At 43.5% G+C, this 19,790-nt stretch overlaps 1 protein-coding gene across 1 annotated transcript in view; it reads right to left on the bottom strand.

Annotated features, from left to right (window-relative positions):
• LOC115092804 (testican-3-like) overlaps positions 1-19,790 on the bottom strand; it is a 678,739-nt gene that overhangs the window by 271,502 nt on the left and 387,447 nt on the right. The window contains exon 4 of the mRNA XM_029604134.1: positions 16,255-16,369. Coding sequence (XP_029459994.1) covers positions 16,255-16,369 — 115 coding nt within the window. The remainder of the gene's footprint in view (positions 1-16,254; positions 16,370-19,790) is intronic.

Below are 19,790 nucleotides of genomic sequence, written 5' to 3' on the forward strand. Positions count from 1 at the left end.
GCTGGCCAAAAGTTCTTTTTGGGCCGAACGAGCTGTCAGGCGCGAACTCGCCGGGAATCACGTGGCGCCGCGTCACTCAGACGCGACGTCACGTGATTCCCGGCAAGTTCGCGCCGGACGGCTCGTTCGGCCCAAAAAGAACTTTTGGCCAGCTTGAGGGGGTCAGGAGGCCCCCCCAAGCTGGCCAAAAGTTCTTTTTGGGCCGAACGAGCCGTCCGGCGCGAACTTGCCGGGAATCACGTGACGCCGCGTCTGACGCGGCGCCACGTGATTCCCGGCTCGTTCACGCCGGACGGCTCGTTCGGCCCAAAAAGAACTTTTGGCCAGCTTGGGGGGGCCTCCTGACCCCCTCAAGCTGGCCAAAAGTTCTTTTTGGGCCGAACGAGCCGTCCGGCGCGAACGAGCCGGGAATCACGTGACGCCGGCGTCACTCGACGTGCCGCCGACGTCACATGCTTCTCGCCAAGGATTGCAGAAATGGCGTCCTCACTCCTCGCTCCATCACCAGGGAGTTGTGGTAAGTCGGGGGGGGGGGGGATTAAGGAGGGTGAGGGGGTTTATATTTTTATTTTGGCTCAACAATCGCGATTTCCCACATATCGAACATATCTATGTTCGATATGTGGGAAATCCGATCGTTTATGTCGAATCAATTTTTTAAGTACAAAAAAAATATGAGTTGCGTTTTACTAATGCGGTCAATCCGAATGCACACCCCTAGCAGATACAGTGTCCAGTGAACAGCGCTGGAGCGCACTGTACTGTATCGGCCTGTATGTTAGAAAAGTAAAGAAAAGCAAGAGCACAAGGAAGAATATCTGGTGGAACTGAGGGAGACGAAGAAAGCAATCAAGAAAGTGAAAATTCAAGCGGAAGAAAGGATTGCCAAAGAGATAAAGCGAGGAGACAAAACATTTTTCAGATACATCAGTGAAAGGAGAAAATTCCAAAGTGGTATACTGAAATTGAAAGGTGAAAAGGATCAATGGGTGGATACAGATGAAGAAATATTAAACAAATATTTCAGTTCGGTATTCACTAAAGAAGACTCCGGAGAAGGACCGACGCTAGTTAACAAGAAACTGGAGGGAATTGAAATGGATGAAACTCCGTTTATTGAAGAGAATGTATGGGAAGAGCTAGGAAAACTGAAGGTGGACAAAGCCATGGGACTTGATGAGGTTCGTCCCAGGATACTGAGGGAGCTCAGAGATGTGCTGGAGGCTCCGCTGTGTGACCTGTTCAATAGTTCCCTGGAAACGGGAGTGGTGCCGAGTGATTGGAGAAGAGTGACGGTGTCCCGCTTCACAAGAGCAGGAGCAGAGAGGAGGTTGAAAACTACAGGCCGGTTAGCTTCACCTCGGTGGTGGGAAAAGTATTGGAGTCGCTGCTGAAGAAAAGAACAGAATTGATGGACCAGAGGCAGAATGGTTTTACCAAGGGAAGGTCCTGTCAGAAAAATCTGATTGACTTTTTTGATTGAGTGACTAAGGAATTGGATCGAGGAAGAGCGCTCAAAGTTATCTACTTGGATTTCAGCAAAGCTTTTGATACGGTCCCGCACAGGAGGCTTGTGAATAAAATGAGAAGCTTGGTTGTGAGTGCCAAGGTGGTAGCAAACTGGTTGAAGGACAGAAGACAATGTGTTATGATAATTGGAACTTTACTCTAAAGAAAGACCGGTGATGAGCGGAGTGCCACAAGGGTCGGTGTTGAGCCCGGTTCTGTTCAATATCTTTTTGAGTGACATCGCGGATGGGATAGAAGGTACGATTTGTCTATTTGCGGATGATACCAAGACCTGCAACAGAGTGGACATGCCAGAAGGAGTGGAGAGAATGAGATGGGATTTAAGGAAGCTTGAAGACTGGTTGAAGTTATGGCAGCTGAGATTCAATGCCAAGAAGTGCAGAGTCATGCATATGGGCTGTGGAAATCCGAAAGAATTGTATTTGATGGAGGGTGAAGGGCTGATGAGACTCAAACATTGCTCTATGCTTCAATGGCAAGAGGAAATGTAGAAAAGAGGATTTGCATTCAGGCAACAACCAACATTGCTCTATGCTTCAACAACCAACATTGCTCTATGCTTCAATAGCAAGAGTAAATGTGGAAAAGAGGATTTCATTCAGGCAACAACAAACAAGGTAGCACAGTCTGGGTAAACAAATAAGCATGGGAGTAGCTTGCTTGTTGTGGCGGTTACTACCCCAAACCAATTAAGCCTGATATTTCACTTTCAGTGCATATCCAGCATAAATCTTTGCATCAACAGCAGGGGGGAATGAAGATAAAAGGATTTGCATTCAGACAACAACCAACAAAGTCTGAATTGCACAGTCTAGGTAAACAAATAAGCATGGGAGTAGCTTGCTTGTTGCAGCAGTTACTACCCCGAACCAATTTAAGCCTGTTACTTCACTTGGAAAGCATATCCAGCGCAGCTCACTGCTTCAACAGCAGGGGAATGAAGAAAAGAGGATTTATATTCAGACAACAGCAAAGGACTGAATAGCACAGTCTGGGTAAACAAATAAGCATGGCAGTAGCTAGCTTATTGTGGAAGTTACTACTCCTAACAAATTAAGCCTGATACTTCACTTTTAATGCATCTCCAGTGCAGCTCACTGCTTCAACGTCAGGGGGAATGAAGAAATAGGATTTATATCCAGCCAACATTAAGCCTTATACTTCACTTTGATACAGCTCCAACACTGCTCTCTGCATCAATGGCGGGGGTGGAAAGAAATTAGAATCAAAAAGCTACCAATAAGGGCCCTGAACTCAGTGGTCGGAGTAACAGATAAGTATGAGAAAATAAGTGTGAAAGCTTGCTGGGCAGACTGGATGGGCCTATTGGTCTTCTTCTGCCATCATTTCTATGCTTCTATGTTTCTATGTTCTATGTATGTAATAGGTGGTGAGGTCAAGAAAAGCCAACTATTCCAAGGAGTCGGGAAGGTGCTTCATATGTGTGTGTAACTGTGTATGTGTGTTGTGTGTGAGAGTAGAGGGGGGTGTCTTATAGTTCAAGTTAGGGTAGGCCATGGACGCAAAAGTTAGCTATACCTCCTGAGATGTAATTAACTTTCCCACTTTAAGTGGTCCACATTAACTCTCATAGGTATTAATACAGGATAAACTGTGCAGAGTGTATAACAAAGGAGGCCATTAACAATTTTTTCAGAGGTCTTTTGCATGCTTATTGTACCTGGGTAGAAGACACTTTTATGTTAAGATGCACTAATGCACATTAAAAATGGGTATTAACATCCATTAAAGAGTATTACCCCAATCCATTTTTGTGGCCCCAGTACTACATGGTATGGCCCAGTGTGTGTACCCTTGTGTTTTTTTGGGCTCTACTAGTTGTGCCTGAGGATGTTTGTAACATGCACCAGGGGAGGTTATGTTTAGCAGTAGCATTTAATGATTGTATGAAAAGCACTGGTGAGCGGATATCATGGGAGAGTGACTCTATGATTCTTTTAAGTAGTTTCACATCCAGATCCTTTCCCAATCATAAAATAGTTTTTAAGCTTCCCTCCCACTTTAATTCCCAGTTTTCCAACACTTTTTGTATCTTGGTGGCACTTTGCAACTCCTCATCCAAAAATAGCTTTGTGATAATCCAAGTGGTTAACACCAAATGAGTGCCACTGTTCTCTTTTACATCTCTCTCCTACCTTTGCTACCAGGATGGCACCTTGCAACTCTCTTTCAAAATATCTCAATGATATTGCAAGTAGTTAACGCCAGATAGGTGACACTGTTCTCCTTTACTCCTCTCTCTTTCTACAGGAACACTGGGGGAATGTTCCAGGTTCTTCAAAAGCTCTTTGATTGTGATACAGAATTCCCCAGCTGGAGAAATTCAGAAGGACAAAACAATAAGACCAGTACTGGAAGCCCATAAAATGGGCAAATGGTGGCTAAAAATCTTCTCCAACAAAAATAAGGAAAAGGAAATAGAACTTAAAATATTCCTGCCTCCTCCAAAATAAAACTAAAAATCCACACCGACTCCAGCAGCTCTGTTATTTATAGCAGAGAACCATTATCATGGCAGCAGCCCACAAAGAGCTGAACAGCAGGTGGCTTGCTCCAGCACTGCCTATATGGTTCTATAAAAAATAAAAAGGCTTTAGTGGGGACTTTTGAATGGATTTACTATTATGACTGATATTTTATATTTCTTGATTTTATTGTTTGATGTTTTATAAACAATGGTGATGGTTCCGTTTTCCCATTTTGCATACTGTATAGAATCTGGCTTAGTGCAGTTTCCAGTTCAGTTTTTGTCTGCACATTTCTATTTATACTTTATGGTCTCTTTATTCTGTATTTGGTGAGGGTCTGTCTGTGTTCTGCATATGTGATTGAGGTAAATTATTCTGCTAGCATGTAGTTTCTGTGTAGCAAGCTACAGCAGCCTGTATTATTTTTTTTTCCTAATAGGAGATATATTGGTGTTTTAGAGCTGACATATTTGCAGACCTGGCTTTTCACCGGTAAGGTTTTTACTGTTTGATTGCAGGCAGTTTGTGCTGTTTTAGAATGAGAGTTTACTATATAGTAATTGTAATCTAGTTTACTAATGTCTTTTGAGGGCTAAACTTACACCCAATACATGTTACAATAAGCCTAATACCATATGGGTTCCAAGTTGTTTTTTATTTTTTGTAATTGTTTTTCCTTTTTTTTTTTTTTTTTTTTAGCAGAGTTTTCCAGTTGGCGCCACAGCAGTGAATATTTATATGATTATACATGTTAAAAGTGATGTTTTTACCTATGAAGATTGTAGTTTGAATATGCTTTTCATGTAAACTGATTATAAATGCAAAATGTTTTAACTGTGTGTAGTGAAGGTCATTGGCAGAACGCTGTAAGGTTTACCTAGGATGTCTAATACCCTCACAGTGGCTATGCTTTAAGGGAAAGGAAGGAGGAATATCTATCACCTTGAAGGGTAGAAGAAGCAATACACTTAATGATCGCTAAGCTTTACTATGAGATGCAGGCTTGGAAGTTAATAATTTGAAACCCATTTCTCTCTATTGGGTTTGCAAACCTTTATTCCAATTTACTGTACAAAAATGAATGTTTAATTTCCTGTGAAAAGCAACTTGTAAATAATTACCCCCTGCAAATAAAGTAGACCTGATATGAAACCACAACTTTGGAGATGGTATGGACTTATTTCTGGGTCAAAGTACAAGAAAATCTGCCAACAATTAGTCACCCTTATTTCAAGTGGGTGACATCCACAGTTCTAGTAAAAAAGATCCCCCTAAATCAGGATACCTCCAATTCAAGGGTTACATATATATATATAATTTTGTACTCATTATTATTTGAAATTGATATTTACCTTTCAATAGCCAAATTTAGTTTGACTGAATTAAGTTCTAAATGATTAGAATATAACACTTTTAAATGATGTAAATTTTACTACTCTTCTTTTGTAAATATGACAGGATGTATTTTAAAAAATCCTCAAATAAGTCTGGTTAAAGCCTAGTTCATTGAGGTTTACAATGACTCAATCACTTAAATAAAACGGTATAATATTTTCATTGTGAGGTTTATTGTTCATTATTGGCCTAGCACAAAAAGATGTACTGCTAATTCAGTCTAAACACATCATTTCCTGTGTATACAAACCATGATAATACACATCTTGAAAGTATTCCAGACAGGCTGGCAGAATGGCAGTGCAAATTATGTCTTGAAACAGAAAGCCTTCAGTAGATTCAATCAAGCTTGCAGTGTAAGAATGATTAAATGTTTCTGTACACAACTACAAATCACAATAATGAATGAGTAAAATTTTCAATAAGAGACTTATCAACGCCAGATGGGCTTCTTCAGAAACTAATGTTGAAATATGAAAAGATGATGTCCTAAATGGCAGAATTTGCCACTTTGTACAATCTGTAGAGAAGATGACATTTTTTTCTGTCATAGCAATTCTAACAAGGAGCCCTCATGCACACAAGAAGCACAATTTCATAACAAAGGACTTAGGGCTGAAGACTGCTTGCACAAAGAACATGTAGCCGTCAGCCAAACTTTTCAAAGTGAACTTATGTGCATAAGTCTGCTTACACACCCTAAGGGCACAGTGAAATTGATAGGGATGTGCAGAAGGAAAAAATTTGTTTTGGTTCATATTTTCATTTTGTGGGGACCCCAATTTGTTTCATTAGTTTCATAGGAAAAAAAAACAATTTGTTTATTAGTTTCATTCATTTCCGTTTGCCATTTAAGTCAATGGGGGAAGTATTTGCAGCCTACGTTTGTTGCAGAATTGGGCTTTTCTTATCAATTCGGATGAAACTTCTGTGGAGCAATCATCAGAATGAGAAAAGAGCTCCAAGGTACTTAGACTGTGGCAAATAGGCACCAAAGTGGCATGAATAGCCTAAGGTACTGTAAACGGGCAGAGGTAACAGGAGTGGCAAGAGTGCTTTAACAGAGGTGCAAAGCAGCAGCGAGAGTGTCAAAAACACTTCACAGCTTCAAAAGAGAGCACTGATAACAGATGCATGAACCCTCGAAGGCACCACAACAGGCAAAGCGGCAAGACAAGGGGCATCAACATCCTACAGCACAATGAAGGAGGAACATAGCAAGCAGAAAGACTAGCACCAACACACTGAGGAACCATGACAGTGGCAGGAACACCACAAAGAGTTGAGTGAGTCATCTGGTGTATGGCAGCAAGGCAGAGTGGCAGAAAGCTGATAGAGGCAAGACAGGCTGTCAGAGAGGAGGTAGTCTAGTCCCTGTAGTTTTGATAGGGGCAAGACAGGCTGGCAGAGCTGAAGTAGGTCACTGTGGTGTTGATAGGGGCAAGACAGGCTGGCAGAGCTGAGGTAGTCAGGTCACTGTGGGGTTGATAGGGGCAAGACAGGCTGGAAGAGCGGAGGTAGTCTAGTCCCTGTGGTTTTGGTAGGGGTAAGACATGCTGGCAGAACTGAGGTATTCAGGTCGCTGAAATGTTGATAGGTGCACGACAGGCTGGCAGAGCTGAGGAAGTCAGGTTGCTGTGGTGTTGATAGGGGCAAGACAGGCTGGAAGAGCTGAGGTAGTCAGGTCACTGTGGGGTTGATAGGGACAAGACAGGCTGGAAGAGTGGAGGTAGTCAGGTCACTGTGGGGTTGATAGGGACAAGACAGGCTGGAAGAGTGGAGGTAGTCTGGTCCCTATGGTTTTGATAGGGTCAAGACGAGCTGGCAGAGCTGAGGTAGTCAGGTCACTGTGGTGTTGATAGGGTCAAGACAGGCTGGCAGAGCTGAGGTAGTCAGGTCACTGTGGGGTTGATAGGTACAAGACAGGCTGGCAGAGCTGAGGTAGTCAGGTCGCTGTGGTGTTGATAGGGGTAAGACAGGCTGGCAGAGCTGAGATAGTCTGGTCCCTATGGTTTTGATAGGGGCAAGTCAGGTTGGCAGAGAAGAGGTAGCTAGTCCCTGTGGTTTTGATAGGGGTAAGACAGGCTGGCAGAGCTGAGATAGTCTGGTCCCTATGGTTTTGATAGGGTCAAGACGAGCTGGCAGAGCTGAGGTAGTCAGGTCAGTGGTGTTGATAGGTACAAGACAGGCTGGCAGAGCTGAGGTAGTCAGGTTGCTGTGGGGTTGATAGGGGAAAGACAAGGAGGCAAGACAAGATGAGGCTCAGCCCTTGGATGGTGTTAGGCTGGTAGTAGTGGCCCCCAGTGCACCGGGACCAGACCTTCTCGGAGTCGGGTTGTTTGTGAATGCAGCCAAAAGTGGGTGGTAAACTCCATCTAAGGCTAAATACCGGCATGATAGTCAACAAGTAGTGCAATAACAAAAGAGTGCAGTAAAAAAAGAGCTTGGCTGCCTGGCAGGTACAGCAGCAAAAAAGAACAAATATATTTTTCACCAATAGAAAATTAATTGTAGCAAACTAGCAATAGCAATTGAATAAAGATTTGAGACACTCCTAGAGAGCTCAAACAGCAAACAACCTTCTCTGATAGAACCCAAGAAAAAAGTGCACTGTGGTATGCTAGCTTAAGGTAGAAATACAACAGGAAAAGCATCACAGAGCACTAAGAACAGTGATTGGCTGAATTAGAAAAATGATTTGAGTTCAAGAGGGTGTGAAACCACTAAGAGTTTGGTCTGACCTGGGCGGCAAATCCCTCTTGAGTGGGCAATGCCTCCCAAATGGCCCCAGCCCCCACAGGGCACATTTCCTCCATGGCAGTGTACTGCAATTGGCTCTGGATCGGCTGGGAAGGCCTTGGGTGTGGACAGGGGGCTCGCTGCTCCGGCAGAGTGTGATATAGCCCTTCCCCCATAGCAGGTTTGCTGTTTCCCCCGGGGCTGAGGAAGATGACCGCCGCTGTACCCTCCTCTGGAACATCCCTCCCCCTCGTGAGGGGAGCGGGGTGAAGGGGGACGGAGCCCCTTGCATGCGGCGTGACTGTCAACTGGGGAGTACTGTCCACCCGACCCGTCTTGTAACACGGATCAAGGAATCTAACATGCGTGCTAGCACCTGAAAGATGATGAACTATGCCTGGGTGGGGTGGAGCTTCTGGGGTGCAGATCTTGGTGGTAGTAGCAAATATTCAAACAAGAGTCCCAGGGAGAGTTCTTTTTTCTTTGTGAAGGACAGGGTTCTCTGGAATGGGTTGGCCCCGAGAGTGGAGCACGAGCCTCGGACTACGACCTGGGTGGTCTATCCCATTCAACACCTATTCAGTGTTGCCAACTCCTACTTGAAGACAATCACTAGATCCACTGTGAAAATTAGTCTTCAGATTGGGTAAAATGCAGCTAAAACTATGTTGTTGTGCAGTGGCTGGTGAGCCTAAGATTGGTGGGGAAAGAGGGGTGGCTCACACTTATACACTCTCTTGCTGTCTCAGAAACTGACACATACATACTCATATTCTTTAAGTCACACACACTTTCTGAGACACACTCAGACACTGACTCACACTCTCTCAGTCACAGAACACATACTTTTTCAAACATTCTGACATATGCACACACTGTCTCAGACACATACACACACACATACTTCTACTGCTGCTCCTGTGCTCACTTAGGACTTGATTTTCAAAAGCTTAAAAATGTGTTTTACATGTGTAAATGCAGTTTACTTGTGTAAGTGGGCTTTTGAAAATTGCACCAATATATGTCATTGAATTGTCCATAGGATTTACCCATGTAAGTTCTCTATACACATGTAAAGGGCTTTTAAAAATTGCTATGATAGCATGCTACATTGATGCATGTAACTCCTTTGAAAATTACCTCCTTAGCAAGTATCCCTTCCACTGAATTGGCTGTCAGGCCGATACAGTACAGTGCGCTCCGGTGGAGCGCACTGTTAACCCGCATTTGGACGTACGTTTTCGATACGCTAGCTTTACCCCTTATTCAGTAAGGGGTAATAGCGCGTCAAAAATGCACGTCCAACCCCCCCCCCAAAAAAAAAAACTAATAGCGCCCGCAACATGCAAACGCATGTTGATGGCCCTATTAGTTATTCCCACACGATACAGAAAATAAAATGTGCAGCCAAGTAAAAACTGCTTTTCTGTGCACCCTCCAACTTAACATCATGGCGATATTAAGTTGGAAGCCCCAAAAGTAAAAAAAAAGTTAAAATTAAAAAAAAAATTAAATTAAAAATCGGCCCACGGCCCGTGGGTCAGAAGATGGATGCTCGATTAAGCCGGCGTCCATTTTCTGAACCCGTGGCTGTCAGTGAGTTTGATTACAGACGCCGGCAAAATTGAGCGTCGGCTGTCAAACCCGCTGACAGCCGCCGCTCCTGTCAAAAAGGAGGCGCTAGGAACCAGTGGCGTAGCCAGAATTGATTTTTTGGGTGGGCACAAGGTTAACATGGGTGGGCTGTAGGCATGCAGGTCTACTAGTTGTTTTTTTACTGATAAATAATGCTAAATTATGCAGCATAGCATTCACATCTACGCCTAAGTATGAGGTTTACTTAATGATACAAACATAATTCACGGTGATTTGTGGTACTTTAGCCTTCTTATTAATACGATTTTATACACGGCTCCTACCTGTCCATACATTTTGAGAGAGCAGTTGTGTTGCTTATATTTAAATTGCTAACATCTCAAAATATCTCAAAATATAGATATATATTTTTACCTTTGTTGTCTGATCTTTGTATTTTTCTAATCAGTTGGTCCTGGTCTCTTTTTCCCATTTTTTCCCTTATAGCTCATTTCCTAATTCCTTTTCAGTGTCTTTCTTCTATTACTGTCTTCTTCCCTTCCACACACACACACACACGCTTTCTCTCACAGACTCCCTCTCACACACTCAAGCTCTCACTCTCATATGCTCTCCCCCCCCCCAAGCTCACATTCAAGTTCTCACTTTCTCACCCCTCCCCAGGCTTATATTCTTATGCACACACAGATGCACATCCAGGCACCCATTCTCACCCACACACATAAACCCAGACTCCCATTCTCACCCACAAACCCATGCTCCCAGTCTCACCCACACATATTCAAGCTCCCATTCTCATCCATACATATACACATTTAAGATACTATTCTCACCCACACATACACACATTCAAGCACCCATTCTTATCCACATATTCAAGCTTCCATTCTCACCCACCCACACAAACCCAGGCTCTCATTCTCACCCATATATACACACATTCAAGCTCCCATTCTCACCCACCCACAAACCCAGGCTCCCATTCTCAACCACACATACACACATTCGAGCTCCCATTCACCCACATATTCAAGCTTCCATTCTCACCCACATACACACCCAGGCTCCAGTTTTCACCCACACACACTCCCATTCTCATCCACACATACACATTCAAGCACGTGCACAGCTTCCGCTTTCTCCCCCAGAGCAGGAAGATCAGCTGCCTCTCCTGCTGCCACCGGACTCCTGCTATCTTCGGGCGTCCGAACTTCCTGTCGGGAGGGGGGGGAGCGGAAGCGCAGCGCACAACGTCCGCTTCCTCCCTCCCCCCAGCAGGAAGATCGGCGGACCATACGGCCCGACGCCCGAAGATAGCAGGAGGCCGGTGGCAGCAGGAGAGGCAGCTGATCTTCCTGCTTTGGGGGAGAAAGCTCCCCCAAACAGGAAGTTCGGCAGGCCGTTTGGTCCGAAGATAGCAGAACGGGTGGCAGCAGGAGAGGCAGCTGATCTTCCTGCATTGGGGGGAGGAAGCGGAAGCTGCCTGCGGCGCTTCCGCTCCCCACCCCCAAACAGGAAGTTCGGCGGGCCCGAAGATAGCAGGAGAACGGGTGGCAGCAGGAGAGGCAGCTGATCTTCCTGCTTTGGGGGGAGGAAGCGGAAGCTGCCCGCGGCGCTTCCGCTCCCCCCCTCAACAGGAAGACCGGTTGGCCATACGGCCGCAGCCGCGCTTCCCCATGTGTACCGTGATGGCGCGCGAGGCGTGGGTTCTCTTGTTCGCTGTCGCGGGGATGGGATCCCGCGACAGCCTTGCAGTTCCGGTGCCAGTTGGGTGGGCCTGGGTCTAAGTTGGGTGGGCACCTGCCCACCCAGGCCCACCCGTGGCTACGCCACTGCTAGGAACGCGCTAGTGTCCCTAGCGCCTCCTTTTACCGCGGGCCCCAATTTGCATAGGACACCCTACTGAATTGCGCGACCAGGAGAGTGGCCTGTGCACGCGCCGGGAGAGCGGGCGCTCGCCCGCTCTCCCGCGCTTTTTTCTGAATCGGCCTGAGTGGGCACTACAGCATCATCATGAAGCATTCCTGCCCTTGTTACCATCCCTTACCTGGCCTGCAGCAACCACCTTTACACTTCCCTCCTCTCTCTTCAGGACACTCACTGTCTCCATTTGTTTTGTACATGGTCAGTTGGTCAGCCATTGCCCTTCTCTAAGATCAGCCCAGCCAGTTCACACAAAGGCCTGACAATTAGGGCAGAGAATGACTCCAGTAACACAGCATCAAAAGAAAGATTATTGATGGTAAAACATAGTTCCACCTTTTCTTCTGTTCTGCTGCTGCTGTCAGCCTGTCATATTGTGATAATAAATTGCAGCCCCTGCTTTTATTTTCCTCGCTGTGATTTGTTCTCCTTCCAGCAGAAAGAGCTTGTGGGTGATGTCATCAGAGTATCCAGGTGGGAGTTGGAGAGGGGACAGGCTAAACCAGCAGAGCTTCCTCTGAGGAGGGTAGGGGGCAGGACCAGCAAGCACATCACTCTAGCCAGAGAAGGTCTCATTCTCCTGTAATCCCCTGCAGCACGCTAGCCAGAGGACTTCCAGCTTTCAGCTTCCAGATATGATCGGTAAGAATGGAGCCCGATGGAAATTTAGGAGAAGGGAGCAATCGTCGCAGGCTGTTGCCCGAATTTTGAGGGGGCATTGGCTCCTTTGCCTCCCCCCTTTCCTATGTCTAATACCCTCCAGGACTTAGAATGATAACTATCCCAGATGGGTGGAGTTATCCTGGGTGTGGTAGAATCCCTTCCCCAACATCACCTGAGATCCAAATGTAACTCAAATTCTCTGATATCCAAGTTCCCCTCTTTTCTTCCAAGGGATAGACTCTGATAGAAGTCTCCAGAGAACACAAAACTTCTTACTCATGATTTTCCTCTTAAGATAATACATTTAATTTTTTCAGACTGAAAAGTTCAAGCAGCAAGGTCTTTCCACATCAACTAGGCAGGAAAGGTGGCAGCAAAACTTCCTCTCAAATCTTAAGGTAAAAATCTTCACGTAAAGGCATAAAAGAGGCTCCCCTGCAGCACTGAGGGTGAAATGATATCAGCAGGCCTTTTCTACTCCTATCTTCCCAAGGAAAGGCCTTTCTCTCCATGATCCAGGATTAGGGGTTCACAAAAAACTCCAAAAAATAAATTCCAAAATGTTCCTTACTTAAAACTTGAGACAACTCTACCAGACAGCTGTGTACTGGAAAGGTTTCTATCTCCTTCCTTTTTTGTGTTACCATGATAGTGAGGCCTAGCACCCATGAATAGGGAAAAAAACACTGAAAGAGAATAGCTCCTCCTATGTCTTTAATATCCAACTCAGTGTCACACCAACCTCTCTCTGCCTGCCTTTGTGCAGGGAATAACTCACCATTCCTGAAGTCTCACAGGAGGTGCTGTTGTGAATATGGTATGTTCCTTTTCTACTCTTAACCCTATATCCTGGGATAGGGCCATCTAGTGGTAATCCCAAGGGGTCACCCACATACAAGATGACTGAAAAATCAAGATTTCATTCAGCAGAGGGACCTGAAAGATATTTGGCAAGACGTCTGCCTCCTTAGTTAGGCCTGGAGCATGTAATACACTTATGGCCTACTTTCTTGTTATAGATATTGATGTGTGCCATGAGGATGCTGGAGCAGTTGTGCTGCAGTGTGTTGGGGAGGAAAATGTTACCTGAAGTTCTATAGAACTAGACTGAGCTTGAGGGTAAGACACGGACTTTAGATATATTTATTTATTTATTTGTTGAGTTTTATATACCATCATTCGGTAGAGCCATCACAACGGTTTACAAAAGTAAACATTTTTCTTAGCAGTTGTGTAACAGAAAAGCAATGTGAACATTATACATTTTCTTAGCAATTGTGCTATAGAGATCTATCCCAGAACTGGATACTCCATTAGTGTCCTACTCCAGTCCTGGGCAGCTCCAAAATGTGACTTCATATGTTACATTATCCAGTGTATAGAAATAATTTTCAGGTTTTGTTATTTACTATTATCCAAGTAAATTGAAGTGAAAAATATTTTGTCATTAATTCCAATATTGACAAGAAAAGAAAACAAATTGTTATCTTGCTGTTTTAATGGTACACTATATGCTTTTTGCAGCAACAGCAGCAAAAAGATAACCTGTTTCTACATATTAAGATGCAGATGAGGGATCACCTGATAATCGTTTGATAGTACTATTGCCCGTCAAGCAATAGTCTCGGTTTAGTGCTTATTAATATTGAATGCCCATTGTTTCCTTGACCTGATGGGCATTTTGTAATTAAAAGTAATATGATTAAAAAAGATAAAACAAAGATGTACTAAGAATATTGTTAGGAATTGATGACTCAAAGTAAGAATGCATGATCCCCATATAGTAGAAGCAGGTTCACAGTATGGTTCCTGTATACAGTAATATAGGCAAGTTCACAGTGGAAAGATTTAATGTCTCACATGATGAATGGTCACATTCTCAGTGAGAGAGTTTTGAAGGGTAGCCTTAGAGAAACATGACCGGTAGAATGATAGATTTTAGTAAGTAATGAATAAACTTTTGAAGCACGGTAAGTATTTTTTGTTTGTCTCTGTTCAGCTAAGTAAGGAAGTAATTTGAAAAATGCCACCATTCATAAGGAGTGGAGGAGTAGCCTAGTGCTTAGAGCAGTGGCCTGAGAACTAGGGAAACCAGGGTTCAAAACTTGTTTTTCCTAGTGACCCTACTTGTGACCTTGGGCAAATCCCTTAACCCTCCATTGCCTCAGGTATAAACTTAAAGGCTGATGTACTAAGGTGGTAAAGATTTGCAAAACATGCAAAAACATTAAAGTGTGGGTATTTTGTGCAAAAGTTTTCACAAAACATCTTTAGTGAAAACATTTCACAAAAGTGTCCTTCACCATGGTAAACGTTTGCGTGTAGTTCACTGCACGCAAAAGTTAATTCAAATGGAACTTTAATAAGCTGCTACGATGCAATAGCATACATAGCAGCTCCTTAATAGGTGCATGAAAAAGGTCTTTGTGGGCACATTTTTTAAAAAATGGGTGCACAAAATGAGTCTGTGCACAAAACATATTTCTACACCTCACAGAGATGTAGTTAAATTTGTTTGCAATCCATGGGAGGGTTACAATTTGCGCAAAGTATACATGGCTTTAAAGGAGTCATACAGCCCAAATTGTGACTCCTCAAAGGTAGAAAGCATCCCTGGTGGGCCAGCGGCCTCTCTCAAAAAGGTAGTGAATGGGCCAGTGGCCACTTAAAAGGAAGTGAATGGGGTTAGCTAGAACCATTATGAAAATGATGGCCAGAGAGTCAGGATTAAGTAGACATCCTTACTGCTGCAGGTAGATCCTCCCTCCAGCTATGAGGTGAGCTTGGGGGGACAAACATAAGGGGGGCCAAATTTGGCTCCTGGAACTTATGTTAAAGAATCACAAAGGGATGAGACTTACAGGCATGGCTTCAAACAGCTCTGACACTCCCACTCGTGTTTGCCTCCCCCACCCACCGAGAACCTCGAGTTAGGCCATTTGCTCACCAGGGATACTGTATACTTTAAGAAGAGGGGCCTCATGCAGCCCTTTTAAACTTAGTGGCCCTGTCGGGGGGTTTTAGCCAGAGAAATCTTTCACATGTTGCCATGAATTGATACCAAGTTCCTGGCCATGGCAATGTGCAAATGATGTATCACACAGTTTTGCTATGGATGCAAACAACTGACAAAGTCAAAAGCTTTATTGTATCTATCTGTTCAATGTAGAGCAATTATGCAATATAGTTCAATTAAGCCAATAATGTTCTGTTCTGATTTTTGCTATGTTTGCTAGAACAAAGATAAATGTTAATGTTAATAGGTAGAAACTAGATATGATTATGAGTGAACCTTTTTTATTCTAACAAAATTGTGCTGTATTGCTAATTAGAATCAAGAGCTAGGTCATGTTGACCTGCTAACTGATTAAGATCTAAACCATGCATTCCTGACTCTGTATTATAGACCATATATAAATCTGACTGTAAATAATGGATTTTGGGAAAGCGTAGTCTTCTTCCATGTGATGTTTTTTCCTATGAAAATGTTACATGTAAAATAAACTTGGTAGATTTGTACTGCAACAGATTCAACTTTGTCTATTTTAAATTAGAGAAGAATATTAAAAATCTCCAAACAACCTCATTTGCATTCGTAGGAAAATTGTACAAAATAGCTAAGAAAGTACATTGGTTTCTTAGACTGTAGACTCTCTGGGGCAGAGAACACTTGATGGTAATATGGCTTGCATTTGGATTTGGAAAAATGAATCATTACATCCATATCCAGGTCCATACTCCAAATCTAATATATTTTCACTAGCAGTTTAAATTGGTGCTTCCGAATGTTATTTACTCTGTAATAATACAGTACCCCACAAAGAGTGCAATTAAAGCGTTTTAAAAGCAGCTGACCATTTATACATTAATGAGAAATTTGCTTCAAAACTCACATTTATTTTCTTGTGAAAACATTTACCTGTGGGTGAGCCTCCGATGACTAATGCAGACTGCTGTCTGTTGATCCTGAGCAACACATACTTTATGACGACTACATTTCGTCTTTAAGCAGGGATCTGTAGCTGGATCCAGAGCTAAAAATAATTTAACCACAACTAAAAGTTATAATCTCACAGAGAATACAAACATTTGAAATAAAACACTAATAATCTCATAAAAAAATGATGCAACCTTTGTGCTTCCATTACCTTTACCAGGTTTAAGCTTTTATAAAGTGACCATAAAGAAGAGTACAAGTGAACATAAGTAGCAACTGTTCTCCTACTTTCATTGAAGTAAAGGCCAGGCATCATATAAATACCCATCAACCAATGCACCAATTGCTTATTTTATTTACTTTCTTGATCACAGTATTTTGGAGGGGGTTTGTTATCTTTTTGAAAGAGTGGTGAGGGTGTTGCCCAACAATCTGCTACAGTACATTCACCAAAACAGAGTGCAAAGCCATACTTAGAACCGATAATAAATATTCAGTAAGCTTCAATAAAAAATACATTTTTATATCTATCTATGTATATATATATTCATCTTCATGCCTTGATAAAATACATACATTTTGAAAAGCAGTTGGTTGATCTATTGAGGTCAATATTGAAAGCTTTTATTTTCGTTGGACAAAACCAGAGATCTGAATATTTCTCCCAGCTAAATGTTGTTCAGGTAGCTCATTGCCTGCACCAAATTTCTTGGGGGGAGGGGGGAGGCGGATTGATCAATACTACATTTTAAAAATTAGCTTGGGGTGTGGGCCACCTGGCCTGTGCTGCATTTTCTTTTAATAGCTTGACGGGTGTGGGGAGCCTCCCTTGGTCTATTCTATTGCATAAAAAATTGCTTCAGAGGAGCAGGGGGAGGGGGATGCGGGAATGAGGCTTCTGGGTCCCAACTTTATATTTTGTCTTGGAGGCAGGTCAGAGAAGAGATAAGATGACACTAGGCTCCCTGATTATTTTTTTTATCTAGCAAGTGGAAGGAAGGGGGAACAGAGTGGTACACGGCTGCTGCTTTTTTTCAATATTCAATAGTCCTGTGATCATGAAAGTGACCCAAATGACTTATCTAGGTATTTTTAGCAGAGTATATTTGGCAGCACTTGCATTTAGAAAAGTGCCACTGAATAACTGACTGAGCATTTGAGTAACTTTATCTGAAAAACTTCCCCACTCGCTGGCTTAAATACTGGCCTCACTTTGAATAAAGAAGAGGGCAGTTCATACTGTACTGTGGTTATTTAAATAGTATCTAATCAATAACTATTTGAACTGGCAGCTTACATAAGGCATTTATTTATTAAACTATAATTGTTGCATCCAATATAGCAATATCAGGTACAAAGCTGTTATAAAAATATGGAATATTGATTCAGTAAGCCAGCTAGCAGCAAAGATATCTGGATAAAACTGCCCAGATAAGTTTAAACAAATGTTCAGTGGGATAAGTCACTCACGGAAAATACTCAGCTGAAGTTACCCAGAGAAAGTTATCCAGTTGCTGCTGGTTTACTGAATATTGGTTTAAAAAAAAATTTAAGGAGGGTAATTTTCAAAAAGTTTTACGCATGTAAATTTGCTTTCTGAAAACTGCCCCAGGGATTGCACATATTGCTCTGATGCAATTTTGTGTGTACTTTTATATGTATGCAAAGATGACTTCCCTGAAAGCAGAGTAGTTGGGGCGAGGAAATCATTTAATCATGCACCTTCAATTTTCAAAAGTGTGCACAAAAATATTGATGTGGACATTTTCACCTGCATTCTGGCAGGTATAAAAGTGCACACCTATGCTATACTAAAGTATACGTGCATTGAAAATTAGGACTTAAGTCTGTGCGTACAAAGTATACATGGACTTCGACCCTATTTAACCTGTATAAAATTAATCTAATAATTATAAGTGGACAAAGTGGCCCCCTTTCACAAACCAAGTACATACGGGGCTGTGCACATTCTAAGATACATATCCTTTTAACAAAGGACTTTAACTTCTATGTGTGCCTACAAGCAGGGCCGGTGCAAGGGTATTAGGTAGGGGTAGGCATTCGGTTCCTACGTATTGGCAATCCACAACGAATGTGGCCATATTTGTTGTATTCGTGGGGAAGCGAAACGTATCGCGATTCCCCACGAATACACAAATCTTTGCCGAATTATTCGGCCGCCTAAAAAAAACAATTTAAATACCCCCCCTCCTGACCCCCCCCCCCCCAAGACTTACCAAAACTCCCTGGTGATCCAGCGGGGGGGTCCGGGAGCCATCCCCTGCACTCACACCCTCGGAGCCGGTTTCAAAATGGTGCCAATAGCCTTTGACCTACTATGTCACAGGGGCTACCGGTGCCATTGGTCAGCCCTGTCACATGGCCATTGGTGCCATCTTGTGCTCCCACCATGAGACAGGGGCTGACCAATGGCACTGGTGTGACATAGTATGGGCAAAGGCTATTGATGCCATTTTGATTACTGGCAGCCAACGGTCCGTGTGCAGGAGGTTGCTCCTGGACCCCCGCTAGACCACCAGGGACTTTTGGCAAGTCTTGGGGTCCCTGCTGACCCCCACAAGACTTTCCAAAAGTCCAGCATGGGTCCAGGAGCGACCTCCTGCACTCCGGCCGTCGGATGCCAGTACTCAAAATGGCGCAGGCGATCACCTTTGCCCTCACTATGTCACAGGGGCCAATGGTTTGGTTTACACACTGTGTCTGTAAAGGACAAAGAGAAACCAACACACACATGGTTAACTGCTGAGGCTGGTGATGCAACTCCTGATTCACCATCTTCATCTGAGCTCAGCTGGATTTGTAAACCCATGAGATTTGCACTTCTTGCTTTCTTTGATCTCTTCTTTGGGGGAGGAGGAACAGATGTTGGAGATCAGTTAGGAATAGCCTGCCAAGAAGATTTATATCCTTAGAGGTTTTAGAAAGAGAGCAGGGCAAATGCCTGCAGCAATAGAGTCTTTTGTAGGAGCTTCTCATCTAGAAAGAGCATAGGGGAAAACATTCAGCTAAAAGTTCAATTTTGGAGCTGTGCCAGAAGCAAGACTATGGTGGTTCCCTCTCCCTTGGCACTATATTCATAAGTCCCTGAGAAGGGATGATATAAAAATTGTGATAGGAAGAGCAGGCCCCTTCCATCCCAAAAAATTATCAATTCTAATGCCCCCCCATTCTAAGATAATAAACTTACTCTGATGAGAGAGTGGTGTTAAGTGGACTGCCGCAAGGATCGGTGTTGGGACTGGTCCTGTTCAATATCTTTGTGAGCGACATTGTAGATGGGATAGAAGGTAAGGTTTGTCTTTTTGTGATGATACTAAGATCTGCAACAGAGTGGACACGCCGGAAGGAGTGGAGAGAATGAGACGGGATTTAAGGAAGCTGGAAGAGTGGTCGAAGATATCGCAGCTGAGATTCAATGCCAAGAAGTGCAGAGTCATGCATATGATGTGTGGAAATCTGAAAGAACTGTATTTGATGGGGGGGAGGGGGGTGAAGGG

The sequence above is a fragment of the Rhinatrema bivittatum genome, chromosome 1, assembly GCF_901001135.1.
Source record: "Rhinatrema bivittatum chromosome 1, aRhiBiv1.1, whole genome shotgun sequence".
NCBI lineage: Eukaryota > Metazoa > Chordata > Amphibia > Gymnophiona > Rhinatrematidae > Rhinatrema > Rhinatrema bivittatum.